Source organism: Mesocricetus auratus, unplaced genomic scaffold, assembly GCF_017639785.1.
Source record: "Mesocricetus auratus isolate SY011 unplaced genomic scaffold, BCM_Maur_2.0 Super-Scaffold_100013, whole genome shotgun sequence".
Classification (NCBI taxonomy): domain Eukaryota; kingdom Metazoa; phylum Chordata; class Mammalia; order Rodentia; family Cricetidae; genus Mesocricetus; species Mesocricetus auratus.
The window spans coordinates 79,464,397-79,490,036 of NW_024429196.1; the positions used below are offsets into that span (position 1 = coordinate 79,464,397).

Below are 25,640 nucleotides of genomic sequence, written 5' to 3' on the forward strand. Positions count from 1 at the left end.
TAACATATTTATTTACCAGAATGAGAACTTACACACAAAAGGCTGGGGAGTCAGAAGCATGGTGGCTTCCAGGGGAAGAGAGGAGAAGAGGGATTCCTTTCTCTTTCACTTTCTTTTATCTCCACCTGTCCTAAATCTCCTTATCCCTGCTCTTAGGGCAGATAGCTTTGTGGGGCTCACCCCTACACAGTCCTTCTAAGACTGCATCACAGAAAAGTCTGTCAGACGGATGCTCCAACACTGCAGAGAACCCTTCGGTGACTGTCCAGGCAGCAAGCTGCTTTTGTCATTTCTCTTATTTTTTGGAAGTTGCTTGCTCCCCTCTCCTGCTTACTCAGTTTAATATTTCTTCTCAGGTCTCTGAGGGAGTTGAAGACTAGAATGTTACAGTTACAGTTTTCCTTGTTTACCAGACTCAGAAAGAAACCCTCTAAAGAGGTGCAAAGTACAAAAGTTTGAGACATTAAAAGATAATTTGATAATGCAAATTAGAATAGAAAGTGAATTAGGTATTAGACTTTGGACTCATCAAGATAGGATGAATATGGAGTATTTTATCTGACTTTGTCAAATCCAAATGGACAAGACATTGTTGATGTACTTATTGCCTATATATATTGTATATAGTTATTACTGTACTTGGTTTTTCTTATATTAGTTATAGCCTTCTTTTTGTATTAGATCAAAAAGGGAAAACTATGGTAATTTAGTGTTTATTATTTAATAAAACTTGCCTGGGGATCAAAATACAAAGCTAGCAGAGCCATGGAGACTGAACAGTGGTGGCAACGTACACCTTTAATGCCAGGACTCAGAAGACAGAGGCAGGTGCATCTCTGTGAGTTCAAGGCCACCCAGGGCTGAATCAGTTTAAAAGAGAAACAGAGCTCATGCCTTTAATCCCAGCATGAGAGAGAACATAAGGAGCTCAGTGCCGTCTCAGTGAATCTGAGTAGCAGTGCAGTCTGGAGATGCAGTCTGAGGTTCAGGGTTCATCCCTTTGATCTGAGCATTGGTAGCGGTGAGAGCTCTCTGGCAGCTGGTCGCCTTGCTTCTCTGATCTTCAGCTTGAACCCCAATATCTGTCTCTGGGTCTATATTATTCGTGCTATACCTTGCATTTGTAATGTTACTACATTCAGATGGAGACTGACATTGGCAAGTTATTCACAAAATGTCTGTCATTCACTCAAAGCAGGTTGAAAGAGACAAGGCATGGCATGCACAAACTAAAGTCACCATCCTCAATGCATTTCAAGAAATAAGCATTCTTGGGAACTTTATAAGCAGTTGTTAGCTAACCACATTTGATATTTCTGACATGAATGTGAAACGTTAAAGCCTTAAGACTACCTAGGGCCAGCAAACATTTCCTATAAAGGGAAGGACACTGCATATTTTATCCTTTAAAAGTCACAACATTTCTGTGACACTCACTCAATCCTGGAGGGGAAATCACTAAGTTGTCAGGTGAAGTGCTAAGTGGCATGTGATGCTGCAGGGGCTGTGGCTTAAAGAGCCTTGTGCTCTGGGATGCTCAGAGGCAAACAGCAAGGCCTCCTTTTCAGTCTACTCTACACTTGTGACAGGAGTGTATCGAAAACTGATGAGGCGTCGTTTTTTAAAAGTCACCAAAACCAGTTCAGACACACAAAACAAAGTTTACGCAGGGTTTTTTACGTGCTGAGTTTTACATGCCGAGTATACACTGGCTGGTGCTAGCTAGCAACAATCTCTATGTTTATTTTATGGCACATGAAATATCACTTCACTTGGTGCCTTCACAAATACCAAATTCTCACTCTTCATTTCCAGCTAAACTTTCAAACAAAATAATGCATCCTTATTATTTAATTTATAGTCTACTTTAAAATAGTGTCTAAACAAAGTATGAATAAAAGCTTACTGAATATTGACAAGAAGGCACTTACTCCAGCATCTTCAAATAGTCCTTCATGTTCTCAGGAGCAGCCACAGTCAAGCTTCTACACTGGATCAGTTCACACTATTCTCTCACTTAAATAAGTAATATGCTTTCAAAATAAAGTCAGTCTATATCATTACATTAGTAAGTCAGCATGTGCCCTTCACACTTGGTGAGAACTGACAGAGGAAGACAGTAGCCCCCTGTCTCAGACGTAAGCATGTTTATCTCAAGTGTCCTCAGAAATCCCCTGTCCTGGAGCAGACTGATACCCTGGCACTGTGACAAGATAAACGGAGACTAGCAAGGAGCTCAAGGGTGGTAAAAACATTTCCAGCAGGTCACTACTATTTACCCCGGAAGTAGAACACAATCTGAGACTCTAAATTAGTCCTGCAGTTCACGGTTTCAACAGGGCTTCTCTGTCCAATGTTCTAGGTGCCTGATCTCATGTTCTGCCATCTATGTGTTCTTTTTCTTGCTATATACCTAATGAACTTCCTCAAAATCCAAAGTATAGCGAGCACAGATCATTCTTCACACTCAACTATCAACTGGGGTAATTTCAAAGCAAAACAAAGCATCCTAACCAGTGTACCTTTAATTCAGAGTAATTTTTCCTAGAGACCCCAAATACAATCTGTAGTATGCCTCACATTTTCACAGTGGTCTCACTTATGAGGAAGAAGAAATCTGCCACTCACCTTTGCACACCATAAGGCCTTTCTAAGATGGGCTCTTTGAATGGGGGTGGGATGTGACCAAAATAATCAGGGTAAGCCACCTCTGAGTACTCTGGGACAGACTTTGTAGTTTTCACAATCTCAATGTAGAGGTCCGAGTCGTGGAGTGTGGGTCCATCGGGGACTTCAACAGAGGAGGCCTGTTCTACAGATGAGCTGGACTCACTGTCTTCTTCATCTTCAGTTTCCACTCCAGTACAACATAGCTTCCCAAGCTGTCCTGTCCGCCCTTCAAAAAGAGTACTTCCACACGTAGCCACATGTGGGCATGCTTTCGTGCATGAGAGGACACTGAGAGGCAGACCACAGTCCTTCCTCATTCCTGCAGCCACGCCCGGGGATACTTGTGAAGGAACGTTCTGCAACGTGATTCGGTCTAAGGCCTTCACAATGTCACTGCTGAAGCTGTGAGCTGAAGCAGCGGCTCTGTTCTGACCACCTAGCTGCTGTGGCAGCGTCCTGTCACTGCCCCTGGCATCCTCCGTGGCTTCCTCTCCCTTAGGAGACACTTTCTCCTTCACCCCAGCTCCTTTCTTTACACTGCGTGAACTCCCAGATGCTTCCTCTCCAGCTGTGGGAACAACGATAGGGCCTCGAACTTTCCCCTCAATCACAAAAGGTTTCGGTTCCTTAGAGATTAACTCATAGTCCTATTTAAGAAAAAAATAAGTTTAATCTGTTACCTGTCAGTATTAAATTATGCTAATAAAAGTAAGATCATATTTGTGTCACGCGTTACTTCAGAAAACGAACACCTTTTTCTGGTCTCCCTGGGCTCCAGACATGCACATGGTGCACATACATGCATGCAGGCAAACACTCACACACGTTAAATAAACAAGCACGCAAACCAAGGCTGAGAGACAGCTCGACAACAGAATGCCTGCTTAGCGGGCACGAGAAGCTGAGCTCCATCCTCTTCTGCCCTGCAAGAAGAGACTTCCGCGTGCTGCCTACAATGACACTCATTTTACTACACCCAGCAACTGGGCAAGCAGGGTCTGCTCATCCGGAAACGAGGTGGACGTTGGTCGTGATGCAGACAGCTGTCACAGATTATTTCACAAATGCTTAATGTCATATGATATGCCAGGAATTGATTCAATGGTGGTTGAGTAAAATTCTTTCAAAAACTATTAACAGAATCAACAAACTCTTATAATCCTCAATATGATACCATTAAATATTTCTTCTTACTAATCAGGCATACATTTCAAATTCTGAAACTTATAAAATGAGAAAGACAATCAGGCATGAGAATAACTTCTTTGGCAATAAATCCAGCTATGTAAATAAAAACTCTAATTTAATGGCAAAATGCACAACACACTAATAAATGCATATTGCTGTTTTTACCTGAAGTAGCATAGTTCAAGAGCTCTGACTCAGACACATATCTTCACTTGCTACATTTACTGTCCTTGCTACCCACACTCAGACGCAAAGTAGAACCAAGCCTGCTCAAGAAGTCACCAAGAACAAGCTGGGCCCCTGTTTACATCATCACATGGTATGAGGCTGTCCAGGAACCCATCAAGGTCAGCCTAGCTAGGAGCTGAACTATGAGGAGGTCATGGCAATGTAAACACAGATGTGTATCACAATCTGAAGGAAGAAAGGGCTTGGAAAATGAGGAGAATCTGTATCAGTGGTGTCATCATTTAAAAGTGAGGCTCGAGAGAGAAAGACACCATGTGACAGGCTTCAAGGAGAGGGCTGGTTTGTGTTTGTTTTTTGTTTTTCAAGACAGGGTTTCTCTGTGTAGTTGGAGCCTATCCCGGAACTCACTCTGTAGACCAGGCTGCCCTTGAACTCACAGAGATCCGCCTGCCTCTGCTTCCTGGGTGCTGGTATAAAAGGTGTGCGCCACCACTATCATCCAGTCAAAGGGGTTTGTTATTAAGGGAAAAGGATCATAAAAAGGAGAAAGGAGAGGGGGGAGACTGGCCTCCAGGGACAAGAGCAGCAGGAAAGAGGAAGGGGGGGCAGACAAACAGAGAAAGGGGGGATGGACAAACAGAGAAAGGGGGACAGACAAACAGAGAGAGGGAGTAAAAGAAAGAGGGGAAGGAGATGGGAAGCTGGTGAGTGTGCACAGGCAGTGCTCTTAGTGTCTGCAGCTGAGGGCGTGTCCTGTCAGAACTCCAAGGACAGGCCAGCACAGATGCCTGAACACTAACAAGTGGTTCTCAACCTTCACAACACTGCGACCCTTTAACACAACTCCTCACATTGTGGTGAGCCCTAGCCATAAAAGGATCCCAATGCTACATCATAGCTGTGATTTACTACTGTTATGAATTATAATGTCAACATCTGATATGTGACCCCTGTGAAAGGGTTGTTCAGCCCCCAAAGAAGTAGCAACCACAGGCTGAGAGTCACTGGCCCATTATAAACTCACTCTACTGTCCTCCCACACAAAAGGGGTAACTTGTATTGCATTATACATTCCTACACGCATATACTTATAGGAAAACAGGTGAAGTCATTACATGCTAATCAATTCCCACCCACAACCACTACATTACTGTCTGCCTTGATTTACAAAGTATTTGTCTTCAAACAGTTCAAGAGAAACCAAACAGATTACACAGAGTAACTCAGCAGGTTACATGGATGGAAACTTACCCACCCGTATTCTCCCGGCTCCTTCTCCTTCCCCCACTGTTTCCCACTGGACCTCCCCCACCCACCCCAACTCCTTTCTGCCTGGCTCCTACCTCCTTCCACTGCTCTATTTCAAAGGTCCAATGAACTTCAAACCTACAGAAAGTACAGGGAATTAGGAGGCAGGAGGTTATCTTTCACTGTATTCCAAGGTATACTCCCAAAAACAAATGAAAAAGTGGCAAATACTTTTCATTTGTGTCTCTTATATAAACTTACTGTAATCTTCTTCTTCAATCAACTATAGTTAAGGATATGGGATTTGGAGAGCAACGATGTTTACAGCAAAGCTACTCAAGTCTTAGAGGTTAGCTAGTCCAAACACATAACCTTCTGGCCTGGAGCTCACTGTGTAAACCAAGCTGGCCTCTGAACTCACTGAGATCTACCTGGGCTGTTTTCCTGGTGCTGAGATTAAAGTTGTGTGCTCCCATGCCTGGCCAAACCTGCACTTTAAACCAAGACTTAAGAACCAGCACAGCAGAAACAGAAAAAACAAAAACTACACCTACTAACTGCCACACAATTCAATCAACATGGCTTGTTGTATAACCCAAGCTGAATAATTTTATTTTAGTACATGAGAACAAGAAACGCTAATAACAACAACCTACATCTTCAGGGCTGCAGGCTGCCCTCTCTGCCCTGACTGCTGCTACATCACATAATAACTACAAAGGAAAGAGTAAAGCTACAGAACTCCTCAGCACTACTTAAATGGGCAAACTAACACAAGGAAGACTACAGTCTGATTTTATAATGCAATTTTAAGAATATAAGACAAATTTTTAAAAAGCAAGTCAAAGTGATGAACCAAAGTGATTATAAAATGTAAAAACCACACCAGTGCTCTCTCCCTTCTAAGCAAGTTGAGTGCCATTTTTTCAGAAATGGAAAACGGCAATTATATTCATAACAGAGAAAAAATGAACTTTTTATTAAAAACAGGTAAGACCAAAGTTTCTATATTTATACCTGAAAATCATCAACAAGCTCAGGAAAGAGGTGTTCATACATTTTTAGTTCTTCTATTGTTCGTCCTGGTACTTGCTGGGGTCTTAATTTGTTAATATCTGTTTCAATATCATCATTCTGAAATAATAAAACATGCCATTAGTATAAAAACACAAAAATGTTAGAGAATATATTTTATATTTGAAATATCCCAAAATATTATTACTTATGATTACTGAATAATCACTGATAAAATTTATATTCAATTTAATCATAAATCAGAACTTTTAATTAGTTATAGATTATCACTGGTGCTGATTTTGTTGCTTGGTCATGACTAATCTTACTGTAACAGAGTTTTCAAGCTTGTCAAGACAAAAAACAAAAAACAAAGATCATGTATTCTCCCCTCAATGTCCCTATCAGTGTGCTGTAAAGTAAGACTCAAGAGAATTAAACTGAAAACATTTATACACAGCAAGCAAAGTAGCTACCACCAGCTGGCACGCACTAATCTCCATCATCTAAGTCATTCTGACAACCCTGAAACAGACGTGCTTACTCCGTCCCCAACACCTGCGTGGGGATGCCCGGTGAGTAAGGACCTTGCAATCAGACACGGGAGATGTGAGCGAGCTAGCCAGCACAGCCTGCCAGTACAGACCAGAGCACACACTGCACACGGGAGATGTGAGCGAGCTAGCCAGCACAGCCTGCCAGTATAGACCAGAGCACACACTGCACACGGGAGATGTGAGCGAGCTAGCCAGCACAGCCTGCCAGTACAGACCAGAGCACACACTGCACACTCCGAGGCCCACTGTCACTGCGCACACTATTGGCTTGCAGGGCCAGGAGAGTCAGAAGTGACCCAAGGGCCCAAACCACACCTTCAAGGAAAAAAGAGAGCAAGTCCCAAGTATATCCTCAGACAAAAGAGACATGTCATCAACCAATTCTGTCCCTAAATTCTTTATCTTCTGTATTTTGAGTCTCATCATGTAGCCCTCGCTATCCTCCCTAAGAGCTTATATGCCTTCCTCATGACAGGACAATAAGTATTAGTTCAACTCAGACCCACAGTGCCTTACCTCACACAAGCTCACAACTTTAATAGTTGGGTAAGGAGGCTCATTTTGAATTTCCTATTTATCATGGTGTCAGAATAAATGACTTAAATTTCGATCCTAAAGCAAATTTATGTTACTATGCTTAAATCCTCCATATATAGTATTTAACTATATATGAACATTAACTGGTAATCTTAATAAAAGTATATGATATTTTATACTTGGCAATTTGCTTTTATTTATATAATCAATAAATAAGATTTGTAATTCCTATTAATAAGAGATTGGTTTTATTTACATATTATCACCACCATGTAATTATTACTTCATGAAAATATAATTTCATTTAAGTTTTTAATCTATGAACAAATAATGTATTCATTTTCTTGATTAACATATAATCATCCAAAGTAAAAAATACAAAGACATTTTTTCCCCTCAGGGCAGTGGTGGCATGTGCCTTTAATCCCAGCACTTGGGAGGCAGAATCAGGTGGACGTCTGAGTCTCAGGCTACCCTGGTCTACACAGTGAGATCCAGGCCAGCCTAGTCTACACAGTGAGATCCAGGCCAGCCTGGTCTACACAGTGAGTTCTAGGCCAGCCTGGTATACACAGTGAGTTCTAGGCCAGCCTGGTGTACACAGTGAGTTCTAGGACAGCCTGGTCTACACAGTGAGTTCTAGGAAAGCCTGGTCTACACAGTGAGATCCAGGACAGCCAGGACTACGCAGAGGCATATGGCTCACTCTTAGGAACAGCCACTCCAGCATTAAGGAAGCTAAGAGTATTGACCTCTATGGTTACCTGCAGGTGAGTTGTGTAGAACCTAAAGAATCTGGACTGAAATCTCTGCAGAAAAAAAAAATGACTCATGTTGGTGAGGAAAAGGCAGTCTGGAAGCCAACCACCAACCACAGCAGAACAGTTCCAGCCCCCCTGCCCGCCCCTGCAGCCCAGTCATGCCGTAAGACACTGTGGGTCCTCCCCTAAAGTCAAGGCAAACAGAATGCCCATGTATAACGGCCAATGCAAGTCAGAGACAGACAGCAGTGCAGGCAGGAGAGGCTCGTGCAGCTGCATCCGGCAGTCTCAGCCAATGCATCATGGACTTGAAGACCGCACTGCATGGAGCACAGGGCGGGGGTGAGGGGGTGGAGCCCCCACCACACTGCAGTGGAGCACAGGGCGGGGGTGAGGGGTGGAGCCCCCACCACACTGAGTGGAGCACAGGGCGGGGGTGAGGGGGTGGAGCCCCCACCACACTGCATGGAGCACAGGGCGGGGGTGAGGGGTGGAGCCCCCACCACACTGAGTGGAGCACAGGGCGGGGGTGAGGGGTGGAGCCCCCACCACACTGCATGGAGCACAGGGTGGGGGTGAGGGGTGGAGCCCCCACCACACTGCATGGAGCACAGGGCAGGGGTGAGGGGGTAGAGCCCCCACCACACTGAGTGGAGCACAGGGCGGGGGTGAGGGGTGGAGCCCCCACCACACTGCATGGAGCACAGGGCGGGGGTGAGGGGTGGAGCCCCCACCACACTGAGTGGAGCACAGGGCGGGGGTGAGGGGTGGAGCCCCCACCACACCGTGTGTCCCCTTGCACACACAGCCTTCTGTGCCTCGTCTACACTGCTGTGATCATTTGATGGCTACAGTACACGAGCAGCCTGGATTGGCACATGGTTAAATGTTCAATAAATACTATTTTCCTCATAACTATAACTGTTTTGTTAAGGTGAAGTAGACAATATGTGAGTAATCACTGTCATTGTTAACTCAGTGAAAACTGGATGCCAACAAATGTTTTTCAAAGACTCCAATGTCAAGAGCAAAGAAATCTGTGGAAATGTTTCAAATGAATGAACCAAGTAAGAGATAACGAAATTCAGTATCTGAGGCTAGATCTTGCAGCAGAGAGGGTGTTTAAAAAAAAAAAAAACCTCATAAAAGACATTATAGGAGCAAATGATAAATTGGACACACATGGCAAGTGTGTTGCAGTTATGGTGTATGTATGCTCATGGATAAAGGACCAGAAGAGCTGACAAACCTAACTCACTCTCAAATGCACACAGTTTTCCAGCAGCAAAATCAGTCACTGTTCCAACTGTCCTCACTCCCTAGTCTTTATACTCTTGACCATCACAAAACTGTGATATGTGAAGACACATGTGGCATGACTAATAAAAACCCAGAGATGGATACTGGGGTTCAAGCTGAAGATCAGAAAAGCAAAGCAGGAAGCCACTAGCTCTCACTTGTACCTCAGACTGAAGAGGCGATCCTGTCCCCACCAATCCTCAGCCTCCACTGCACGGAGCTCCTGCCTTATGCCTCTCCAGTGCTGGGATCAAAGTTGTGAGCTCTGTTTCTCCTTAGACTAGTGAATGATTCACTCTCGTGTAGCCCATCTGCCTCTGTCTCCCGAGTGCTGGGATTAAAGGTGTGGCCACCACTGCCTGGCCTCTACGGCTAACTAGTGGCTTAGCTCTGCATTCTGATCTTCAGGCAAGCTTTTTTTTGTTAGGTCACAAACAACATATCACTACAGAATCAACTATACCAGACACGCTGCAGTGTTTATTACTAAAATCTTGTATTTTGATTGAAACTCATGAAGATTAATGAGAGATGATTCACAGCTGGTAGTCTACCAGTCCCATTGCTTAGATCAGCTCTAAACACCCAGGCACCCAGATTTGTGTCTTAACAGCAAAGCCTGCCCTATTTTTGTGATCACACTGTGGTAGCAAAATTGATTCTATATTATTATTAAGATACATCTTCCAGTATTTTAGACTCTGCAAAGTCAAATACATAGTGTGCCCCAATATTAAGGCCAGATTCCAAGATTTTTTAGTGCTTTGCCTGCCTGCACACATGTGTTCTGCGTGTGTGCCTGGTGCTTTCAGAGGCCATAAGAAGTATCAAGCCCCATGGAGCTGGAGTTACAAATGATCGTCAACTGCCAAGTGGATGCTGGGCAGTGCACCTGGTCCTCTGCAAAAGCAGCAAGTCATCTTAACTGCTGAGCCGTCATCTCTCCAACCCCAATAGTCCAAGACTGAAAAAAAGAGGTAAAACAGATCCAGGCAAAAGTCAACCTGGTTCTCCCCTCAAAGCAGGCAGTGAACAAGCTGAGCAGCTAACAATCAAAGAGGCTGCAGAGGCCCTTCTGTGCCAAATGACACAGAGGAGAGTCTCTGACCTTCCGGACACAGTGAACTCTGCCAGCTCACCAGCCGCTTCAGCTGGCAGCTCAGGTGACACAGTAACATCTTCGTACTTCCTCAAGTCAGCGTCCTCCTAATAGCGTGATGCCATCACGAAGCACCTGCATCATGGACTGTATTCCTGGTATTTTACAGCCCCCAAAGACTGCTGACGGAAGGAAACGCCTTTTGGAATAAACTGCTACGGCACTCTCAAGTTATTTACCTCCCTTAGAGCCCTCGTGTCTCCAACACTGTGTCTATGATCCTATGCATCAGCAAATCTGTTTCAAAGCTGAGATGCACAACGTATAAAGCTTCCTAATGACAAAAATGGACCAACCTTAAAATTTTGATCTAGGTCATCTTCATTTTCCACTTCATGTTCAGCTTCGAAATCAGCATCCTCGTTGTCGTCACTTTCGTCTAGTACGTCATCTACTGCGATGCAAGACAAGGGTCAGTGGGTCAGAGGCAAGCATCTACGGGGTACACGCACAGTGCGCACACTGCACTCCAATCACCAAGGAAAGGCAGACATTCCTTCATTGAGCTACCACACTCATCCTCTCAACAGAAATTCCTTTTTTCCTTTTGTTCATCAACAATTTCATATACTGGGCATTTTTTTTTTGTTTTCCTTTTTAAATTTCTTACTAAAAAAACATCTGTAAGGATATCTCAACCCTAGTAACCTCACAAAGTATGTGGAAGAACCCTAAAACTTGGAAACACTACCAACTGAATGAAATGTTTACTATGATGCTCTCAGTTACCATCTAATAACGCCCTATGCTACTGCAGCCCAAATGCAGCATTACGACAAACCTCAGTGACTCACTTCATCCCTTTGCAATTGCTTCTTTCAGTGATCATGGGCCATACGCTGTGTTACAAACTGTGTTGCAAACTAGGGATTTTTTAAAGATATGATTCCTGGCCCAAAGGAGGAATGCCCTGGGAAACCCGGACAGACCGCACTGGCCACAACCGCATAGGGCACAGGCGTGACCAGTGACCACTTCACAGGGCAACACCTGAAGGAGACCCAGGGCCAGAGTCGTGAGGCTGTAAAAAGAAGCAAGAAAGTGAAATGACAGAAGGTTGGGACAATAAATATGATTGGCATGTAGAGTGTGTTTGGTAAATAAGAATGAGATAGGATAGATATTGCACAGTCAGCCAAGTCAGTTAGATTTTAAACCTACAGAACACATGATTTCCAAGAAAAGAATGGCTTGATACAACTTGCATTTTCTAGTCTGAGAGGAGAACATTTTAGTGAAGCAAGACCAAGCAAGAGGGACAGCCATTGTCTAGGCCGATGCAAGACTAAGGAAATGAAAGGAAACAGCTTGAAGAAGCACTCAGGGAGCCCCACGTAAAGTTCATGGAGCAGAGATGCGAGGGGCAGGACAAAAGCACCAGGCTCCTCACGAAGTAACAGCTGAGAGCTGCTTTCCTAAGCTACTTGACTTCTGTGTCCACTATGATGTAGACACAGAGTACTGACTGCTTTGCCTAATATTAGCAACAGAACCCTTGCATCTGAGCTGAGGGGTCCCAGACTCTACTACAGCAGTGACATCAACTCCTATGGGTAATACCTGATCAGTAGTCTGTAATGCAAATTGATGAACCCAAATCAGTTGTGTTCCCTGGAAGAGAGAAGGCCGCTCCTTAGTGCGAACTTTCTTACAAGAAGCTACAAATGTTCTTTGATGGCCTAGTCCACTAAGATCCAACCTGGATCTGTTTACCCTAAGCCCTAACAGCAGTCAGCCATGGGTGTGTGGAAAAGCTGACATATGGAAAAAGAACAGAAGCAGAACAGTCTTTAGGGGGGAAAATGCACTAAATTCAACAAAAGTCTATTGCAGACAGGAAAAACACCTGATTCAATAGTGCAGATTTGGAGGAAACTTTTTTTAATTTGGGGCAAACCTCCAAGTATTTCCTTTAGGTACATGCTCCAATTGTGAAGTATCACACAGCTTCCTTACAGCATTGCATTGCTAAGAATTAGCCATACCTCAGCAACAGGCAAAACCAGAGGCTACAGACCCAGCTGCCCTTGCTTCTTTAAGTCAACTAACAACAGCAATGCAGGGAACAACTTCTACATATCTCTGACAGCTAGTAAGGTAAATACAGGGCACCCTGGGATGCCACCATTAAAGGAAAGAGCCCGCAGTTCCTAAAAGGACTTAGAAGCTATAAATAAAGGAATTGTTTTTACTGTGTCTATAAACACGGTCCACTTCCCCTCTCTCTCTGTGTTGTATGCAGTAGATCTATAAGGCCAGCCCTAAGGGTATGGACATATCTGTGTATACAAATATATTTTTAGGTAGTGTGTGATATGCTGTGTGTATCAAAGGTTTGATTTTGTATACATGGAGACATGGACACAGGAAAACAACTATATTTTATTCATTTTCCTTATACCTGGTGCTATTAAATTTGTCATGGTTTCCTGGGTAACACTGTAACAAAATCCCCCATGGCTCATACATCTAACCCTCTCAATGGGTTAAGTCCTTTCTCTATATTACTGACTTAGCTATAAGATTTGAGATACATCTTTTAATGTTTCATTACTATTTCTGGGGCATGGTATAGATCTAAGTTAGTAACACTGCTCAAAATTACTGCCAGTTTACTTAATGAATTTTATCTGGAATCACTTCATGGTATTTACTGAAATAACTGGCTTCCTTTTTTTGACCTACTAACAATAAACTTCGCCCATTTTAGTATTATAGTGAACTTCATTTCTTAAAAATAATCAAGATGTCCTACACAAATAAACACTGCCCAGTTCAATTTGCTCTGTTTTAGAATTTGTACATTTATTTAGATTAGTGGGATTTAGCTGTAGGTTGTTTCCAGTAATCCTTACCAGTTTTGCTTTCAGCATCATGCTAGCTTCTAAACTTTTCTCTTTTTTTCTATGCTCTGGAAAATAAAGCATAGGAAAATTCCTTGAAAGTTGAGAGAACTAATCTATGACATCACCAACAGTTGATATCACCAAATAAACTTGACTACATACTCCATTTCTGGCTTTTATTATTCCAGTCAGTTTTAATCAATTATATGTCCCTAAAATAATATTTCGATTATATATTCAAATGTATTATTGAGTTCTCTCCAGCAAACTTTTGTAAACCTGGCTGGCATCAAATGCAGAGATCTACCTATCTTCTGTCGCCCAAGTTCTGGGATTAAAGGTCCCAGCACAGGCAACCTTTAATAAGAGTATTTTATCTGTTTAAATTTACTATCAAAACTGACATGCTGGCTCATGTTTCATAGTCAGATCTCTCAAGGGTTTGTTATTCATCTCTGAAACTCTCTGGCTTTTACATAGCAGTAGTGGGTCCATTCAAGAAAAATAAAGGCTCCCAGAGTTTTACCCAGAATGACACAGGGGCAGTCTCTGACATCAGTCTGTGGTCCTATGGGTATGTTACATTTAAAAAAAAATGTGCATTTCTGCTATTTCCATTTTAGAAATGCAAGAATTATTATGAGGAAATCTGTCAACACCAAATTTATTAGTCCATGTAGAAGGCTCTGTTTGTGGTAATGATATTAGAAGTCTTGCACTGAAATGGGTTGTTACATCACAGTAACAATGCAGGGCTATTAGGTGTTACAGAATGGGCAGGTTCTAGGACTTAATACAGCTATTCTTCTGTGGGGCCCTCTGCATTGTCAACATGTGAACCCGTCGTCTCACTGGCTGCAGCAATACTCTGCTTATCACTTAAGGAAGAGCAGCTAAGATAACAGCTCCACACCTCATATATAAGAACACACCACCTTTGTGGTGGAAGCTAGTGACGGTTCCGAGACCTCAAATCAGAACTTTTTCCTTCAGATCTTCATAGATGGCACTTCGTAGATGACCAGAAGGCAAGTCCTGAGTCCAGCCCCACCCACTCAGCACACCCTAACTGTACCCTTAAAGCCCCACATGCGACTGAAAGGGTACCAAAGAGAAAAGAGTAGTTAAGCAGTACTGCTGTGATACAAAGCTATGCCATCCTGTCCCTGGGCATGACAGTTCCCAACACCTCTGGGCTTTCTTGGGGCAGGGATGTCTTCTGTTCTAATGGCAGGACCCTTGGTAAGACCCTAGGTAGCTTCAGGATGGAGGTTGGTGACACGATTAAAGAAAGCTGGGAACTTCAACCCTGTTTCTCAGCCTCTGAGGAGGGAAGGAGGACCTACAAACTAATTAGTCATCAACAATCAATGGTTTACTAGGTCATGGCTCACCCTCTGGGCTAGTGAGCATGTCAAGATGCTAGGAGGAGGGCGTGCCTGCAGAGCACGCATCCCGTGCCACACTCCCTCTACCGTACCCGAGCTGTATCCTTTATAACAAGCAAACAATGAACAGTGCCCGGGATGGCGTCAGCTGACCTACCACACATCTGTATCTAGCAAACTGTCAACACTGGCACAGGGTTATGGAAACTCCCTAGCAACTTTAGTTAGTCACGCCAAAATAGAGGAAGCCTGGCCATGTAACAGGTGTCTGAAATGGAGAATATCTCATGAGATGGAACCCCAGTTCAGTGGTGTCCATACTAAGTCGGGTAGTTAGCATGTGGGCTGAAATGAGAACACCCATCTAAACATCCAGAAGTAGAGAATTTGTTGATCTGAAGGGCAAGAATCAGTCCAGACCTATCCCAGAGGAGCTCATGTTGTAGCTCAGGAAGGCTAACAAACAATTCTGACACTCTAGAAGGTAATGGAAAACAGATTAAGGACATCCTCTTTGGGCCAAGGGAGTCACTACCAGAGTCTTCCCGTCCCATTTTAATGAAGACTTGTGAGTTAACAAATAGACACATCTCTAGTTTAGTGATTCATCAAGTCTGAGAAACATACAGAAAAGGAGACCCCAGGAAAATATCACCTTTCATATTTTTCCCCATGCCTGGTGCACTCACTACACTGCAGGTGGACTTTCACTATCCCTTACTCTGACCACGCATCACTATGAGGATATATTCTACTTCCTCCCTGCTGGTACTTCCTGTTGCATCATAGAAGAGCTTCCCGAGCCTTCTACACAGTCAGAACCACAAATACCTACAGTTCACACCTCCAGAATCCGGTATTTAGATAGAGGAAAGAAAGATTTCAAAACTCCTTGATTGTCCCACAAAATTAAATGCTAGTGACATTACTGGAGCCAGAGACTGCATGGAGAGGAGGAAGCCCGTGTCCACCCCAGCCTGTCTCTACCACAGCAGTATAGCTGTCTCACGAAGACTTCCCTTGCCTGCCTTTCAGACAGGCTACAAATGTCCTCACTTTCAGAGTCTGTGAGAAATAACAAAAGAACAGAGAGGAGGAAATGGAAAACTATTTCACTCAGCTATCTTACTTAGAACTTTCTAGACTCAATCTTGCTGACTCTCTCTCTCTCTCTCTCTCACACACACACACACAAACACACGCGCGAGCGCGCGCACCTGTAAAGGTCAGGGGATAACTTTCCACAGTCCACCTTCTCCGTCCACCATGTAGGCCCTGAGGATTGACCTCAATTCCTTGGGCTTGACGTAACATGCCATTACCTGCAAATTATCTCAGCAGCCTGACTTCTGAAAGGTGTTTCTAAATGAAGCATTTAGGTATTTTATGCCAATTAAATCTGTGCTTAGACAATTTAATATTTTTAAATTAATAATATACAGTATGATATATGCCATTAATAAATCCATATTAAGGATTAAAAACTATTGCTTGAAAACCTCTAAAACATTTATTTCGAGTATTTTATATATAATAAAAATTAACTTTCCCAAAGACATAGTAAGAACACAGAATTCTATGAATATCCATGTAAGCATTGCAGCTTGGATGAAAAGGTATCCTGGCGGTCGGGAGCCAAGAAATACCACAAAGTCTGGAGCAATAGGAATACTACATATGCTTAGGAGCTTACAGCCCTGCTCCAGGGAAAGGTTTCCCCCTGTGCAGGGGAGGGTTTCCCCAGGGAAGTTGTCACAGCTCTCTCTGCTCTGGGAAGTGTCACAGCTGGGCTCTGCTCTGGGCAAGTGTTGTTATAGCTCTGCTCAGGTCCCCCTGTGTAACAACTCTGCTCTGCTAGGGAAATTATCCCCAGGGAAAGTGTTACATGGTTCTTTACAGCTGGGCTCCACTACTGTGAAAATGTCATATCACACAACAAACCTCACTCGAGAGATTTATTGGAAAGGAAGAATCTCAGGTGGGAAATAGCAGCAAACGGGGTACAGCAGAGCTTATAGAGGAGCTCATAGAGGATTTCTTATAGAGGAGCTCATAGAAGATTTCTTATAGAGGAGCTCATATAGTATTTCGTATAGAGGAGTTTATATAGGATTTCTTGGGGAGGTGGGGTGGCGTTTTCCAGGGTGGCTTAGGATCTGTGGATTTTTGTGCTCTGACTCTGGGGCAAGCTCAGGGATTGGTACAATTTCAAGCCGCGGTCCTGAGGTCAAGTCAGGGCCAGGGTGTTTTCCCTGGGCACAGGTCTTGGGTCTAGTCAGGGGCAGGGCATTTTTTTCCTTGGCCCTTTTTACCCTACAATCCATAACTACATCTCTTTTCCATTTCAGTAGATACCCCCCAAAAAAAATCAAACAAAAAACACATTGGAAAGTTTAAATTCTTCCTTACTACATTACATACCTGCAGTGTTACACTAAAAAATGAAAAACAGCCTACCTCAAATAATTTCACTTTTCTTCCAAGTAAGTTATTTATTCAATTTTGCTAATTTTGGTGATTAGGTTTTTAACTTACAGTAGGAAAAATCAGGCCATCAATGTGACTCAGTGGGATTGTCAGCAAGCCTAATGTTATAAGTTTAGTCCCTGGGACCCATGTGGTGAAAGGAAAAAACCAACTTGTGAAGGTTGCCCTCTGACCTTTACATGCTCACTGTAGCATGAGCATAGTGTGTGTGGCACAAACAGTACACACACACCCACATCATCATCACCACCACCACCACCACCATCATCATCATCATCATAAGCAGTAACTTTTTAAAACTACGCAGGTAATCCTAAACATATAATGGCCTAAGCATCTGATGTCACCTTCTTACACTCTGAAAACTGATTGTTGACTAATTTCTTGTGTGTTTTCACAACTCACTTTGACATACATGCAACACAGTACTTCCCTTATTAGACTTTAATTTCTTACACCTAAAGAAATGCTTGTTGACTAAAATAAACGTGAGGATTTGTCATGCTCACATTAAGACCTTTGTTGAGGAACCAGACACAAGTCTTAAGCAACAGTGTCAACAGAGCCCGAGCAGCCCGGCCCACCTTCAGGGGGTAAGCTGTAGAGCTGAGCCACAGGGCCAGTCACGGGGATGACTGGCAGCTGGAAGTGGAAAGAACTTTTAATGGTTGGCAGTGGCAAGCGGTTTTTGGGGAAACACTTCCTCATTATCAGACTAGAGGTGTTGACGAGAGGATCCAGCGTCCTGACGGCCAAGCATTCCTGTTCAAACAAGGATATGTGAATTACTGAACAGCTCAATACTGCTATGTTCAAGATGTAACATAAGAATGATTTCTTAGCCACAAACACCACACAAAGTAATATTATAGCACAATAAAGTTATAAAACAGTTTTACTCTTTAGAAGTATCTGTACCCAGGAGTCACATGGGACTGATTCCTCAAATGTTCTCTAGGCAAAAATTAGTTCTTTGAAAATGAAAATCATTCAGACACTTGGTCCAAGGCATGAAGAAGAGTAAGGAAGTGCTGAGAACTGAAAGTGTGAGAAATAAAATGTGTGTGCATGCACATGTGTGTGCCTGTATGTGTACTAATGTGCCTCTCAGATCGTGTGTGTGTACTGATGCGCCTCTCAGATCATGTGTACTAATGTGCCTCCCAGATAGTGTGTGTGTGCATGTGCGTGCATGTGTGTGTACTGATGCACCTCTCAGATCGTGTGTACTAATGTGCCTCTCAGATCATGTGTGTGTGTGTGTGTGTGTGTGTGTGTGTGTGTGTGTGTGTGTGTGTGTACTGATACACCTCTCAGATCCAGGCTCTTTATCTCCTATAAGATGGTCATGCAGCTGGAAAGACAAAAATGGGAGCAGACCCACTGCAACTCCTAAAAGTATGGCTCGCCAATGTCAAGTACAAGTGATTCGACAACATTGTAGTGACAACTGACCTTTCAGTGGTAGTCTGACGCACTACACAATCTTCAGTGGTACTCTGACACACTATACAATCTTCAGTGGTACTCTGACACACTACACAATCTTCAGTGGTACTCTGACACACTACACAATCTTCAGTGGTACTCTGACGCACTACACAATCTTCAGTGGTACTCTGACGCACTACACAATCTTCAGTGGTACTCTGACACACTACACAATCTTCAGTGGTACTCTGACACACTACACAATCTTCAGTGGTACTCTGACATACTACACAACACTAAGCACTCAGTGACTTAGTTAAACAGACAAATTAAGCCTCAAAAATGTGAAGCTACCTGATTTCATCACCGTAGATCAAGTACCTATTACTGTGTGTCCAAATGGTAAAACGGAAAAATGAAAACACTCAGTAAACACATCAAATGTTTAGATACCGTAAGCGCTGTCCATGTGGAAAGGTTGTTTATTGTGTGGAAAACCAAGAGAGCACTTGAGCAAGTGCCTGGTCATTTGCAAGGAGAGAAGGTGGCTGCGCTGCAACTTCCCTCCATCCCCTCTAACGACAGTCTTCTACAGGGTCACTGGCACACTGTCAGGGACGTGCGCAGCTCAGGGGTCTAGCCGAGCTAGCAGACTGCTTGTAGCTTTCATCTCTCTCTCCCTGTTCCATCTGTACTGAAAATGGTCATGGCCATGTCTCTGTCCAGCAGGAAACATTCCCAAGCTCATAGCAGAACTTTCCCACCAGCTAGAGAATCCTCAGTTACCTTGAGATCACATAAAACTGCCAACCCAGTCACCCATGCCACACAGCTACAGGGAACCCCTCCCACTGTGCACATGGTTCATACAGCTGCCGTGTGAAATGAGCCCTTGCCACTCTCCACCGTCTCTGAGGTCACATGTAAAATCAACTGAGATTATTGGTTTTATGAAATTTTAAATATATTTACACTATGTCAACCTTCCTGAGTCCTTTCCCGTTAACGCATTTTCTTAAGAACCAGAACAGCACCATTAGCACCCCAGCAGGAGGAGGAGACAAAGCAGCTTACTTGTGAAGTGTTATACAGAATCTTCATGCCATTCGCATCGATAAACGCCTTTCTCCCCAGCTTGATGTTTGTGACACTTTTTAAGCTCTGTAAGATTCCTTTCCGAATGAGCATGTTCCTATGCCGATTATCATGGCGGTGCCAATCTACATAAATTGTTAAAAGCACTTGAACATATCCTCTGTCTACGGCTCTCCTGGCATTTGTTTCTTTAACAAGAGAAAATTGGAAAAGATTACTTTATAAATGACAGAAGAAAGTTTTAACATGAATTAAAGAAAAACCAGAATGCCAATATTGTGATAATCCCCAGACTTTAAGAAAGAGCAGGCACATATTTAATAATAACTTTCTAACAAAATAATTATGGCAAGTTCCAGAAATCATTAGTTTTCAGACACATGCATGCCTAAATGGCTTTTTATGATTTACAACTGAAATCTTCTTCCTAGTGGTGATTCCTGCAATCCCAGCACCCACAAGGTAAAGGCAAGAACCCAAGTGTGACACCAATAGGGTCTTAATGGAAGAGCTATCTCAAACAAAACAAATGAAAATGAGTGCGTTTACTAAAACAAGGTCTGTAATTTTTAATGTTACACTGACTTTTAAAACTCCATATATTTTGAAAGTTATAATATATGGGCTTTTTTCACAAGACAGAAAGCCTTTGCTGACTAGCTACAAACATGACTTTGTTAAAAGCAGTTATCACTCTTGCTTATTTTCATTACAAACTATGTTCCCATTAAAATTAACCCCACTGGATTGTGGCTCTTGTTACTTACAAAATTTATCTTCCTAGTGTAATTAACTATTCTAGCTATTCTACAATTGTATAAATATCTACTACTTAATACACCAAATTTAAAATAAAACTTGTTTTATATAAAAGGTAAGAAATAGTGATTAGAAAACAGTTTTTTCTAGATATTAAAAACTTAACATAAAAAAGACTATAGGTATTCTGAAATTGGTCAATTTTAATGGAATAAAACTATAAGAAGCTGACTTTCTTATACTTGAGATTACTACCCAAAAGAACACATCTACTAAAATAGCAGTCATGGAATGTCATCGTGGCAACACACAGTGCTACCCAGAGCTGCTGTGGCAGGTCTATGAGGACTGTGAGAGCAGAGGAGTCGGGAATAGCACACCTGGGGTTGCTTAGGTACAAACTCTAATCTCTTCTTAACCTCAAATTTACCCACAAGCAACCTTGGCTTATGTGATGGACCTAAGATGATGATGACTTTAGCTGCCTAGAAGGATCGTTGGTTCCTACACACGCTCATGTAGACTAAGTCACAACACTAAGATATAGCTATTCTCCTTCAGAACTATACCCTGACATTAGAGAGGTGCAGAATGCTCATCAGGAGGAGGTAGTTTTCTTATGAGAGCATTGTTTGATGTCAGCACCTGGGGGCTGGGAACAGGAAGACTGCCAGCCTGGGCTATTACAACAAGACCTTGTCTCAGACAAGAGAGAAAAACAAAACCAAGCAAAAATGCCCCTCGACTATATCTACAACAGCTCGTTTTCTGAGAGGCTGTTGCTATTTATATTATCAGCTCCAGTGCTTGGTTTGACCAACAACATTTTCCTCTATTTTGGGCTAGGGATCTAACTCAGTTGATAGAGTGCTGGCCTATCAGGCACAAAGTCCTGGAGTTCACCCTCCAGCACCACATAAACTGGGCAAGCTGGAGCACATCGTAATCTCAGCACTCAGGAAGTGGGGCAGGGTGATCAGGAGTTCAAAGTCATCCTTTTCTACATAGCAAGTTCAGGCCAGCCTGGGATATATCAGACATTGTCTCAAAAACAACAACAACAACAAAGTATTTTAAGTGAATACACACTTTTGTTTACACCACTTAAAATGTACAAGCCTTTAGTAGCTGTTAATAAGACTTAGTTAAAAAGCTTTATGGTCACTGCGGTGTTTATGACTTTGTTTCTGCTGGAATCTACAATAGCCTAAACGATACTTAGGGGAATGTTTATATTCAAACATAGGTGCTAAACTGGCCCTTAAAAAATGACAAGAGCTACCAACAATCTGCACTGAGCACAATTAAAACAAATTAATAAAAGCACTTTATTCATAAACCCGGGATACAAAACTCTGTGGGACTCTGTCTGTCCTTCCCTTTCAAAGCACAGAAGCCACGTCATCAGATGCGCGTCCATTCAGGGCCCTGGCCTTCACTCTTGTTACTCTTGACTCCTACACATACGTCCCTTCCCACATTTACTTCAGAGAGCAAACTGATCCTCTAATGTAAGTGCTACCACACAATGAGTAAGTTTTAATATGAGAGAGGATGCTCCAAAATGCCCTGGTGCATTTCAAACTAAGCAGCCTGCCACGAAAGACGATCTTGCATTAAGTGTCCTGTTCTGTGTAGTGTAACTTGAAGAGATGCTTTGTCGTCACATGTGAGCCTGGACTACAGTTTATCACATCACAGATAAAAGTAGTCACCCCACTGAGACCCGTCATTCCATCCGAAGGGGGAAAGTGTAAATAAGAATTCTGGTAAACAACAAAATCCATATTTTTAAACTATACTTTTTTTTAAAGACAAGATCTTACTATGCAGCTATGACTGACCTGAAACTCACTATGTAGATCGAGTTAGCCTTGTACAGGCCATCAGTCCCCCTGCCTCTACCTCCTACCTACTGAGATAACAGGTGCTTGTCACTGTTCCAGCAAGATCACACTTTAAAAATTAATCATGTTACTATTAAAAATATATAGCCATGAAAACTAAGCAAACCAGGTGGCCCCGCCCCAACGATAGCTTTTGACCAACTGTCTGTTATGTACTGGGAGAGGGGGGCATATGAGAGCCATCAACAGAAAATTTAAGACTAAATGTCAAGATTAAATGTTAATTAGCCAACTGATCATATGGGAGAAGGCTATGAAAATGTCTTAAAGACATATTGAGCCCGTTGGTGGGAAACCCTCAATGCATGCAGCACTTGTTCTCCAACAGCATGAGAAGCCGCAGCTCTGACGACAGTGAGTTCTGTGCAGACACATTTATTTTATTTTACCACTGTTATAAATTTACATCGTGTCACTTTTCAGGGCTATAAATTTGAGCTTACAGTAAAAACAAAATTTCCAATAAAAGGCACTATGTTAACTTACATTATATGAAACTGATATGCCCTACAATGACATGCTTATTGAGATAGAATTTATTCCATCCATTTGGATGATTTATTCAAGCACATCTCTTTTGCATTTCTAACCTACTGACATAAGCATAAAGCCTTACCATTAGAAGAAAATAAGTAAACATCATATAAGCATCATTTTCTGAGAAATGAATCTAACATAATATCTATAACTTTGACTACAAGAAACTAGTTTAACTATATACACTAAATCTAATGTCCAACTTCTTGAACACAGATATATATAGAAAGTATTTCAATTACTATTATTTCCAGTATTTAAAAACTTACTTGATTTTAGCAATGCAGCAAGAGTGTCTAAAGCAACCCTGTCAATACAACAAGAAAACACAAACAACAACAAAACTAGTGAAATGAATCTACAATAAATGCATGCAATCTTGTCAAATATTATCTTGTCTACTATCCATTCCAAAATGCATTTACTCTTGCAACACCACTGATTATTTGGTGTTTATTTTGTGTGTATCTCTCCCTCAGTTCATAATAGATTAGATAATTAAAATACTCAAAGTACTTGTAAAATTTTAATAAAATTAACATTGTCTAAGTCTTTATGTCAGAAATTGGATAAATGAAATCAATTACAGTATCTTCATTTGACCTTTTGAGAGTTCAAAAACAACCAAAGTGAAAATTCAGAGGCCCTGGTTACAAAATAATTAGATAAGAACAAGTTGTAACCATCTAGTTTAGGCCTACAGAGGGTTACATGTGTCTCTAACTTTCTTACATAAGTTTTTCAGTGCCATGTGATAGACTCTTTAGACATGGGGGATAACTGTAAACTGTGAGACTGAGAGACTTAGAAGCAACCCTAATTATTATCTCTTCACAGGACATGGAAAGAATCCTAAAAGTTGAAAGTAGATACATTTTCTTGAACACACTCAGTTACACAGTGATATCAGCTACCAATAATCAGCCATAAAGACACATTATCTATTACTGTAGAAAGCCTGTGAATCAAAGGGTTTATAAAAAGTGGGTTACTAGGGGAAAAATGTCCCTCAGTTTCAACTTCAAAAATATAAGCCTACCTAGTATACTAGTTCTTTGTATGATGTTAACAACAGGGTTAAGCATTTCACTCACCATTAAGCATTTGTTGAATGCCTACTACACACTCCTTCTCTATGGATAGATATCAAAACAAACATCACATCAATAGAGAATTTTATAGTCTACATTAAGTAATAGAATGTATACACCTATAAAAGACTACATAAGAAATTAAAACTCCAGTGATGGATAGAGGGTCCATGTGCTGGTGGTAAGGGTGACCAGATGAAAAGATGCACAGAGTATGAGTGACCAGGAGGTCTGCAATGGATGAATACCAACTCACAGCTAACCCTAGACACAAATCATTCACAGCTACACCAGAAACAGATGCTTCATGGGTATGGACACTATGGAATCTAATCTAAACTACAGTGTGCCTAAAACCACATAAAGAAAATCCTGTAAGGAAAATAATGTAAGCCACTTGCTGATAAAGAGGATTACAAAATCAGAAAGGTATCCCTTTAAAGAAATCATCAAGGGCTGCTAGTGAGTAGTGTGGCCACCGCAGCGCTCCCATGGGCAGGCGGGGACATGCAGGGTGGGTAGGCAGCAGAGGCAGTCATCTACAAAGGACTTTCTGTTTGGACAAACATCTCTGAGCCATCAGATACTCAGGTGTGGAGCACCTAGCATGGGGAGGGGCTGCTGCCGTTGGGCGCCTGCAGCTAACCCACAAGGGTTAGGCTCTCCTTTGGGACACCAAGGTTGCTGGCACCACTCAGTGGGATCTGCATGTCACTCGATGCAGTCTTGCTGTGGTGGACATGTCTATTTGGAAGACAAAACAGACTGGAACTAAAGAAGACTGTCTGCTGTTGTACAGGCAATGCCTAGAATCAAGTCAAGCATTACTGACACCCAAAGCGCCTGTCTGCTAGAAAGGGTTCCTGTCTGATGTGTAGGGGCTAGCTGTCAGTGATTCTTAAAGGAGACTATGCAGAGGCTCACCAACCAGCACCATCTGACCCTCAAAACCAAGGGACTCACCACAGTCCTCTTTCTAGAATGGAGAAATACAAGGAGATTCTGTAAGCAGACACCAGACTCAAAAACACAATCTACAAGCTTGGCAGTCTTCTGGAATGCTGAAAATTCCCACTCTGTGTGCCAGGACACACAGTAGACACTCAGAACTGTCTACACAGCCAAAAGGAGGAAGTGCACCTGCGAGGGTGGAGCCGCATCCGTTCCTCCAACAGAACTGAGGTGCCACCCTGAGAGTGTGGCTCCAGAGTGTGGACACAATCCCTTATGAGGAAGAGGGGGCCTTGCTCTCTCTCAGGCTGTGGTCTAAGCATCACGCATCCCGGAATCCTTCACTTCCAAGGGCAGAAGACTGCAGTGTTCCCCAAATATCTGTTTTTCTTTACTTGGGGGTGCGTGGACTTCCTTACCCTGCCTTCACACGGATCAACTGTTCTCAAACTTTACATTCCCTGACGATGGACATATGCTGTGTCAGATACGTGTATCATACTGCAGGGTGAAATCAAGGAGAACT

At 42.5% G+C, this 25,640-nt stretch overlaps 1 protein-coding gene across 11 annotated transcripts in view; it reads right to left on the minus strand.

Moving 5' to 3' along the window:
* Window positions 1-25,640, minus strand: part of Agtpbp1 (ATP/GTP binding carboxypeptidase 1) — a 156,770-nt gene that overhangs the window by 86,754 nt on the left and 44,376 nt on the right. For 7 of the 11 annotated variants that reach the window (XR_005881012.1, XM_040756106.1, XM_040756105.1 and 4 more), the window contains 7 exons: window positions 23,342-23,379; window positions 19,849-20,057; window positions 17,928-18,105; window positions 10,919-11,016; window positions 8,168-8,212; window positions 6,313-6,429; window positions 2,629-3,317 (listed from right to left, as the gene is read on the minus strand). Coding sequence is in view for 10 of the 11 variants with exons in the window: in XM_040756106.1 (XP_040612040.1) it covers window positions 2,629-3,317; window positions 6,313-6,429; window positions 8,168-8,212; window positions 10,919-11,016; window positions 17,928-18,105; window positions 19,849-20,057; window positions 23,342-23,379 (1,374 nt within the window). In the remaining variant the exon portion in view is untranslated. The remainder of the gene's footprint in view (window positions 1-2,628; window positions 3,318-6,312; window positions 6,430-8,167; window positions 8,213-10,918; window positions 11,017-17,927; window positions 18,106-19,848; window positions 20,058-23,341; window positions 23,380-25,640) is intronic. The other 4 variants (XM_040756107.1, XM_040756109.1, XM_040756108.1 and 1 more) reach the window with 4 other exon arrangements.